Raw genomic sequence first — 9,391 nt, forward strand, 5'->3', positions numbered from 1 at the left:
CCACTGCACACCCTGAGAGCTGGGAGCGCCATCCTCACCCTTGCTGCTGCTCCAGAGGGTGAGATGGGCAGAGGGAGGCTGACGCTGAGCTACGAGGGTTCCCCGGCCCATCTCAATCCCAGATTCATCAGGGAGAGAAGGCTCCCGGGGAAGGCATCATCTATTCCCACCATGAGATCCGGGGGCCAAGATTTCTCCCACCTCTGGACTCAGGGCCAGCACTGCCCCCAAAGTCCCCTCCCCGCTCTGTGACACGTGAACTTGTCTCCAACACTTCCTGGAGCCTGAGGGGAATTTCAGCCTCTGGCAACCTCTTCCCCACAGCTGCACGTGTTCAAGGTAGGGAGAAAGCAGGAAAGGACAGGCTGAGCCTGCTCCTGGAGTGGGGTCTTTTTGTTCATCTTGACAAGTTCTGGATGCTTTCGCTTGTTTCTGTAATGATGGAGTTATGGAAACTTAAGGTGCAATGAGGGAATGGGGGTGGGGGTGGGTATGCCACGCTGCAGCCAGCCTCTCTCCATGGCCGCAACCCTTCTGGAAGCCAAAGCAGGCACTCAGGAAGAGCAGACCCAGAGCCCTTCCCTTCCACCCAGCAGGACACAGACAGAGGCTGCCACCTCTTGTGAGGAAAGACGTATTTTGAGAAACAATAAAAATTGGAGGAAGAAGCCATTTGCATAGAGAAAATGTGCCAACCTTAGGAAATTCCTAACCAGATTTTCTCTGCATAAACTACATTTTTTATTGGCAGAAAGTTTCCCTAACAGGAAAGGCATGAGAAGCACACTCTCAAGGACAGCATGTTGGGTAATGGTGGGCTGAGGCACCTGCCACATTCGGCCCGTGCTGGGAGGGTCTGGCTGGGGACCCAGGCTCCCTAGGTGGAAACCCACTTGCCATCCCTCTCTCTGGTCCACCTGCTCTTGTTAGGACAGCCGTGGACCCCAGAGGTGGCTTTGTGACTGTAAACTGTATTTGTCATCACTCTTCTCTGCTCTGGGGAGGAGATAGCCCCCTGGTAGTGGGAATGCCCACTTCCGGGGGCCTGGAATTGTTCTTTGTGCTGCCATTTCTCTGAGCCGCAAAGTCCTTGGTGAAGCCTCAATGTCTCTGCCAGGATCTGTCCAACAGATGTCGCGATCATCTGCGCTTCACCAGCCCCGCCGTCCTTAACAGAGCTTGTGACTGGTCCAGGGCTCTGGGCAGTGGCTGACGCAGGCTCGCCCTTTGGAGGGAGATCTTCTAGTCTTTTGTCTTTTTGACTGGGGTCAAGATGCTGCAGAAAGTGCTGCATCTCTTTTCTGAAGTGGCTGGAGTGTCCCTTCTCCAGCAGGAGCTGGAAGCATTTGCTCCCAGTGGTGTCTCCTGTTCCCCTGACTTGGGAGGGGCGGCTCATCTCACTGGCTTGGGAAGCCCTCAGTCCTGCAAACCTTTCTTCACACTCTCCTGGTTTGGGCCTCCTGTAGTCATTCCTCTCATCAGTTGGGACAAATATCTTGCTCTGGCTCTTACGTGGGTCCTTAGCTTTTGGTATCCTGGGCTGCTGCTGCCCCTGGCTGGTCTTTCCACTAGGTATGAGGTCATATGGCACCTGGGAAGCTGGTGTGTCCTCACTGGTGTGTTCCCTCTGGGAACTGGAACTACGGCAGGGGTCTCGCGAGGCCTGGCGCCCGCTCCCCTCCCTTGGCTCCCCCCTGGCCACGGCTGAACTGGGACTCGGCCCCAGCCTGCCTTTCTCGGCCCCCATCACAGGCTCGCTGTGCCAGTTTCTGCCCACAGAGCTTTTTGTGAGAGACTGAGGAGGCGGCCTGCCCTCCTGTCCAGCAAGAGGGGCCTCTGAGGGCCCATCACCAGGTGGGGTCCCACCCAGGGCCTCCTGGATTTCTTCACGCACAGGGGACGGGGCCGGGAGGGGACTTGCCAGGGTGGGAACTGACTCTTCCATCAATTTCTCTCTTGGATGGGGCTGAAGAGATTTTCCCGAGAACGTGGTGAAGCTAGCTTTTGAGTGGGCCCCAGATGCACAGGCAGCTGACGGAGGGAAGGCCGACCGTGGAAGGGGCGAGGGTTGAACCTTTTTCAACTTAAGGAGTTTTATGGGCTTGAGGACCTTGAGGGGTAGACCCCACTTATGGAGCACTCGAAGCTTTGTAATATGTGCTTCCAGAACCTGTCGAGTGTGTGGACTGAGGACGGAATGCCCACAGGAGGTGTTCACAGCGGGTTCCTGACCCTTCCAGGATGCTGGATTTCCGGTTTCCGTGTGAGTGTGGGACTTGGGAAATGCATAGTTGGCAGCAAGCCAGGATCGACGCACACTCACAGGGATCAAACTCTCCTTGATCTGTATCGACTTCCTGCCCAAATGGACTTCCAAGACTTTTTCTAGATGTTTCTCATCTGGGCCTCTGGGTAAGCAATTTCCAGAGTCACTCTTCGAGGGCCTCAGCAAGTGTTTTTCTGACTCCTCGGAGTTCATTCCCAGAACCTTCACTGGGAAGCTGGCTGAGCCCCTGGAGAGATCTTCCGGAATCCTCTGCAGACATTGCCCCAGACCCTTGCTAAAGTCCTTTCCTAGTTGTAACTTTACTTGACCCTTCCCATGGGACTTTCTAGGGCACCTAGACCCCATTTTCTGTGTGTCCTTGCTGCCTTTGTCTGCAAATGCAGAGGGCCGTGAGGGCGCCTGCTTGCCCTGTGCCTGATAAGCCACTAGGAATTCTTCCTGAAGCCGCATCAGTTCCAGAGACACTTGGATCTCTTGGGGCAGGACACCCTGGTGTTCATCTTTGATGAGCCTCTTTTGAAGATGTTGCTTTTGGAGATTAGAGCTGATAAAGTCCCCAGGAAGGGTGGAAACTGACTTGTGGGTGTGGGAGGCCCCACTATCTTGGGGAAGGTTGGGAATGAGTTGGCAAAAGACTTCTTCAGATCGTTTTACCACAGAAGGTAAAGCTCTCTCCCTTTCCAGTTGCTTCTGCAACAGGGAAAATTCCAGATGTATTTTAGTTGGGATGAAAGATTGTGCCTCATTCTGGAATGCAGGGAAAGATACCCCACAGGTCCCCATCTGGGGTGGAGAAGAAGGTGGTTGGATTGGGAGAGAGGATGGGAGATGGTTCTGGGTCTGAGTCTGAGCCAGAGGTTGGGGTTGGGCCCCAGAGTGGGGCAAGGGTGGGGCCTGGGAAAGCCTTGAAGATATTTTAGGCCAGACTGGAACTGGAAAGCAATGAGAGATGCCATTGAATGAAACAGAGGAAGCCTGTAGTTGAGAAGACCTCCTAGAGACCAAGATGGTAGCCACCAGAGACTCACTGTGCAGAGAGGGGAGACCCCAGTAGAGCTGGCTGCATTTCTGCTGTAAATGGTCCCCCAAGACTTTGGGATAGGACAGCTGCCGAGGACTGAGCAGCTGCTCTGGTTTGTCTTTCATGGTCCAGAAGGGGTGGGGGCTTGTGGTGTCCTGCTCAGCGCCTGGTGCTTTCCACATATTCCCTGAAGAGGTCAGGTGGAAGTCTGAGCTCATGTGTTTCGCAAATGCCCCATCGTTTTCTTTCTTATTCCAGATAACCAGTTCGACTCTTTTGGTGATCTGTATGTTCAGCATCTTCTGGACGTCAGGGTTGACAAATGAGGGGCTACCAGCCTCTACCTGCCTGTCGGTGAGGGCTCCCCAGGGTGAGTCCTCCAGCGGGCGGTGAGACAGGCGCTCTTGCTGGCACTCGGGCTGTGATGAGGTGGGGAAGAGCAAGGCCTGGATAACCTTCCACCACTGGGAGAGGAACAAAATGGGACAACTTGTGTGGACAAGGCCTGAGATGGGAGATGCCAAACCAGAGTTACCTGGAGGTGAGCTCTTGGCGACGGTGCCCAGTGGGATTCTTGGCAAGTCAGACTGGTCTTCCTGAGGTTCTGCTGACAGGGTGCAGGCCAGAGGTAGAGGGCACTTGGTCAGAGGAGCCGGGGAAGCGGACAGGGACATGGCAGGAGCAGCATCTTCCATCTGCTCCCCACGTGGCTGGTGGGCTCCAGCAGACGCTGCTTTGCCCACCTTGCCAGGGGCGTCTTGACGTGAGAGCTGAGGAAAGCCACCCTTGTCATGGAGTCTGTCCAGGTGGCTGCAGGAAACAGGAGGCACAAGCTGCAGCCAGGACCAGACGGGCCAAGGAGGGCCAGGCACGTTGGGTGGGGGTGGGCACCTGTGGCCCATGGCCCTCCACAGCCCCCACACTGACCTCACAATGCTCCTGCTGTCCCTCACCCCAGGGCTTTAGCCACACCCCGTCCCCAGGGCTCCCCCTCCCAGGTCAGCCCCAGGCTGCTGGCACCCCGGGGTCATATCATAGGCTCTGGGAGGAAGGACGACCCCGGAGAGAAGGGGAAGATTCCTTACCTTTGCACCAGTAAAACGAGGCCCCGAGCCTCCTCTAGCTCTTTCAGGCAGTCTCTACAAGCTAGAAATCAGGAGACTGGGTCAGGGTGGTGAAGCGGGGCCCTGGGGTCTCACAGGGGGCTGACTGCAAAGGCCCTTTAGGGAGATCGTGGGGAGGTGAGACTCTGGAGCCCAAGATCAGTGTCCAAGGCCACGTGATCTCTGACAGGGACAACCAGACTTGTGCTCAGGAGCACTTGTCATTTAGAAAGTGCTTCCACATCCATTGCCCCATACAGCCCTCACCACCGCCCTGTGGGGGAGAAAGGGTAGGGGTCACCTCATGGAGGAATCTGAGCCCAGTTAAACAGCTTGTCCGTGATTGGACCTGGAGGTCCCACTCCCAATCCAGCCACTATTGGTCCACTACAGCCCACAGGTCCCTGCCAGGCACCGCCCATTTCCAGGCCCCTCGTGGCTTCATTCCTAGCACAGAATCTGGGAAGTATCTGGGTTCTGATCTCCTTCCCAGGAGCCTCCTCAAGGGCTCTGTTTCCTGAGAGAAACAGGAAAGTCCTACCACTGTCGTCCTCGGAGACCATGGAGCTAGGCCTCAGGGACAGGAGAGATGGAGGCTGGCTCTCGGGGCGCAGGGCTGAGTGGCAGACACTTACCTCTCAAAGCCCCACTTTTCTTCCTAGTCCTGCTGCTCCTCCCCCTCGGCTCCACTTGACGCTGAGGCACGAGAAAAGACGAGGGGCTGGGACCCAGTTCTCACTCTCCTCTCTCTAGACAAGCCGCAGACGCTCAGTGTTCAGGAACAATGTGACTTTCTACACTTAACTGATGGAGCACTGCGTTTTTCCTTTCCTTGTACTCATTTTTAAAGTGGGTAGAAATATTCTCTGTTTCCCTTCTTTGAAGAACACAGAGAAGGTATTTCTATGTGAGACCCACCGTGGATTTCTTCCGTCACTGTTCCTCTGCTCAAGAAACTCACCTTCACCGACCTACGGGTACATATCTGAGCTTCATCAGGTAGGACTCTGCTTCCCGAGGCCGGAGCCCCACTCCAGCCCCTGCTCAGTCTCTCAGGGGCTCAGATCAGCCCGAGACACCTGCCGCAGGAAGGCAGCTGGTGAACCCGCGCTCAGGGGTCTGTCCTTCCACAGAGAGTGGACTCTTAGTATCCAGTCCTCGGCCACTGGTCACTGAGTTTGGGACTTTGCCCTGGAGCCCTGTAGCACACCTGGACTCCTGGTCTGAGGTCTTTGGATGGAAACCCTACCCCACTCTGACCCCTGCCCAGCCTGGCTTGACCCTGGAAGGATGATGTTCTCTTCTTTCCTGAGAACAGATGTTCTATTCTTTCCCATCCCAGGAGTCTCTCCTGTTGATTCATAAAAGTGAAAATAAGAATAAAAAGAGAGAATCATATTCTCTTGAGTCTTTGCCAAGGCTTCCTTACCTTCTTGATGCTTCCATGTTTCCTAGCTGGTGGTAAGGATGGATTACTCTGGAGGCAGGCAAGTAGCATGAAGAAGAACCCTAGTCCACATAGGACAGTGAGGATGATAGCAATTGCCCAGGAAGTGGAACTGGAGCTCAGCCAGATATCAATAATGCTTTTCAGAGAAAAGAGAGGATTCTCCATCGTCTGAATCCATCCTCTGAATTGCACTGCTTCCCACAGGCAACTGAGCACTGGGAGTGGCGTGGGGACTAGAGCCTCAAGCCCACATCACAGAGCTGTGACCTTGTCACAAAGGGCTCCTGAGAGTGGGAGACGAGGGGACAGAAGAGGAGCAGGCTGGACCACAGCCTTTCCCCCACTATCTAGTCTAGCACCTCCACCCTCCTGGGCTTTCTAGACCTTAGTCAATTTCCTATTCATTCCACCTGGACCTCAATACTTGATTCCTTGTATCTCTTGGAGATCTTGGCTTGAACCCACTGATTCATACTCTTTGAAAGTCTGAAGTTCTCTGAAGAATTTTGGCCATTTCCCAGGGATCTGTACTCTCAGAATCTCCCCTGCCCTTGATTCCAGTTTTTAGCACATCTCAGTTGTACAATACAGTGTTGTCAAGTGTAGTCAGCATGTTATACGTTAGATCCTCATCTTCTTCATTTATAGCTGGAAGTTTGCGCCCTTTTACAGCCTCTCCCTATTTCCCTACCCCCAGCCCCTGAAAATCACTTTTCTACTCTTCCCATGAGTTTGTCTTTTTTTTTAGATTCCACATATAAGTGGTACCACGCATTATTTGTCTTTCCCTGTGTGGCTTAGTTCATTTAGCATAACGCCCTCCAATTTCATCCATGTTGTCGTAAATCTCAACTCCATTTTTCCCACGTAAGTTTTTCACTTTTGTTAACCCAGAAGTAGAACTTTATTTTATACTTATTTAATATTGACTATTTAAGTTCTTATTGTTTCCATTGAGTTTTGCCAGCTCCACTCAGAATGAATGACACAAAAATTCAAACTAATGATTTATTAAAAATTCATAAAGCTAAGCATAATAAAAATATAAATAATTAAACCTCCAAATAATATGTTTATGTTAGTAGCATTTATACTTCTGAAGTTATAAGAGCTTCGCAAAGATTTATGGGACATGTACACACGCACACATGCATACACACATGCACACACATACATGCACACATACACGCACATACACAGATATACATAAATACACACATATGCACACACCTTTTGACAGACTAATTCGTTAATTTTAAATCCAACAATTAAGTATTTCCTCATTTTCTTTAAATCTGTTATGTGTTATCTTGACCCCATTTCTTCTTACTCTGCCCAAACTAGACAGTCTCATTTTCTGGAATTTAGAAGCGTGTGTTGCACACCCTGAAGTCAGGCATGGGTTAGGTGAGCTGAAGTCCTGATCTTTAGAGTGGAGGTTGTGACTAGGAGAGCAAGGCCTTGGGTTTGAGTCTAGTCTTAAGCAGAGTTTCTGATACCCCGAATGTGTTCTGAACATATTCTCTTTCTTGGCATCCCCCCTTGCCTTCTCCCTCCTGCCCCCTCGAGACTCCCCTGTAGCCTCATGTCTTACCCGTACCTTATAGAGAGGGCACTTTGAGTCCTATAGGAAATTCCCATGTGACATCATTGGACATCCCTCTTGTCACTGGGAACTGGGGATCCACTTAGGGATTGTATGTCTTTTTATGTGTGTGAGGAAAATTTGCCCTGAACTAACATCCGTTGTCAATCCTCCTCTTTTTTTGGTTGAGGAAGATTAGCCCTGAGCTACTGTCCGTGCCAGTCTTCCTCTACTTTGTATGTGGGATGCTTCCACAGCATGGCTGATGAGTGGAGCAGGTCTGCGCCCAGGATCTGAACCTGTGAACCCCAGGCCATTGAAGCTGAGTGTGCAGAACTTTAACCATTTGGCCAGAGGGCCGGCCCCGGGATTATACTTTTTCACCACTGCATGGTTAATTTTTTCATAATACTTTAAATACAGACTTGGAAACAATGTATATTCTCTTTGCCATAGAGTTTCGTATAGCTTTAATGGGAATGAGAGCATTTGAGTTCATTTGCCTATACTGTCATGAATGCACGTGTTCAAGAGCACATCTTTGACGTCTCCCGTTGCTTCTATCTGTCTAGTCTCTTCACCCTTTAGGATATTGTCAGTGGGGCATGACAGTCCCCAGGGTGAATAGCTAGGGTACTTGGGGAGCATGGAGGGTCCCAATCTGGGCAACTAGGGTCAGTGAGGAGCATGGGAGGAGGGGTCCTGCTTTCTGTTTCATTTACAGGGAGACTTGCGACTAAGATGTGGGTGTCATCTTGACCTAGAAAATCAGACTTGGGTGTGCAAGGAACCACCTTCCAACATGACTTTGTGAGATAAGAGATATATTGGTCCCTGCCTCCAGTTCCTGACGCAGAACTCCTGACACTCTGGTAATTCCCTTAGTGATAAGAGCACTAGAAGCATCTTTTGTTCTAATATTTGTTTTTTGACCCCTCCTGACAGAGGGCTCCTGAAACCCTTGGAATTTCCTGGGTGATAGGAGTGTCTTTTGTTCTAATGGGGTGGCTCTAGGTGGACTACTGGATGAGGGCTGGTCACTGGAAGGACCAAGCCGTGACAGAAGCTTGGAATTTCCAGCCCTGCCCCCCATTCTCTTGAGAAGAAAGTTAGAAAATGGAGTTAATGATTGATCATGCCTATGTGAGGAAGCCTCCATAAAAATCTGAAAAGTATGGGGTTCAAGGAGCTTCCAGGTGGGTGAACATGTCCATGCTCTGGGAAAATGACACATCCTACACTATGGAGACAGAAGCTCCTGTGCTTGGGATCGTCCCAGACTTCACCCCATGTGTCTCTTCATCTGGATGTTCATCTGTATCCTTATCATATCCTTTAATAAACTAGTAAACATAAGTAAATGTTTCCCTGAATTCTGTGAGCCACTCTAGCAAATTAATGGAACCTGAGGAGGGGGTCATGGAAACCTCCAATTTGTAGCCAAGTCAGACAGAAGTTGTGGGTCACCTGGGGACCTACTACTTGTGATTGGCATCTGAAGTGGGTGGAAGCAGTCTCATGGGACTGAGCCCTTAACCTGTGGAAGCTGACACTATCTCCAGCTAAATCGTGTCAGAACTAACTTGTAAGACACCAGCTCATGTCATGGAGAATTTCTTGGTGTGAGGGAAAAAAAAAACCCATGCATTTGGTGACTGGAAGTGTCAGAAGTGGAGTGTCCTGTGTAAAAGTAAAGAAGACACACAGTGGGTGGAGAACTGGATTTTTCCCAACTCAGAAGGGAAGAAAGACTGAGTTTTCCTAACACAGACTCCCACCAGGCCGCTGCTGTGCCAATAGGAGATCTCTGTGTGAGAGAACAGGAACTGGAGAGCAGAGCGAGCTGGCCACATTAGCTCCACATGTAGGCAAAAGATTTATCTCAGGACCCGTGCCTCTTCAAAACCTGTGCTCCATTTTCTGGAGAAACGAGAACCGCGTGGTT

At 51.3% G+C, this 9,391-nt stretch overlaps 1 protein-coding gene across 1 annotated transcript; it reads right to left on the reverse strand.

The window, feature by feature from the left end:
* Positions 1-678: 678 nt before the first annotated feature.
* LOC103540632 (spermatogenesis-associated protein 31E1-like) lies at positions 679-6,083 on the reverse strand. Its single transcript, XM_008507249.2, has 4 exons — positions 5,841-6,083; positions 5,047-5,107; positions 4,394-4,454; positions 679-4,118 (listed from the first exon to the last, which is right to left on the reverse strand). Exons 1-4 carry the CDS (start codon positions 6,024-6,026, stop codon positions 878-880), a joined length of 3,549 nt encoding a protein of 1,182 aa, XP_008505471.2. The 5' UTR covers positions 6,027-6,083; the 3' UTR covers positions 679-877.
* Between the last annotated feature and the right edge of the window lie 3,308 nt (positions 6,084-9,391).

The sequence above is a fragment of the Equus przewalskii genome, chromosome 26, assembly GCF_037783145.1.
Source record: "Equus przewalskii isolate Varuska chromosome 26, EquPr2, whole genome shotgun sequence".
Classification (NCBI taxonomy): domain Eukaryota; kingdom Metazoa; phylum Chordata; class Mammalia; order Perissodactyla; family Equidae; genus Equus; species Equus przewalskii.

Excerpts from the sequence above, each read along its gene's own strand:
- LOC103540632 (XM_008507249.2), bottom strand. The coding sequence starts at position 6,026 with ATGGAGAATCCTCTCTTTTCTCTGAAAAGCATTATTGATATCTGGCTG. Across the intron at positions 5,108-5,840 it reads AACATGGAAGCATCAAGAAG|CGTCAAGTGGAGCCGAGGGG; the intron begins GTAAGGAAGCCT and ends CTCGTGCCTCAG. Across the intron at positions 4,455-5,046 it reads GAAAAGTGGGGCTTTGAGAG|CTTGTAGAGACTGCCTGAAA; the intron begins GTAAGTGTCTGC and ends CCTGATTTCTAG.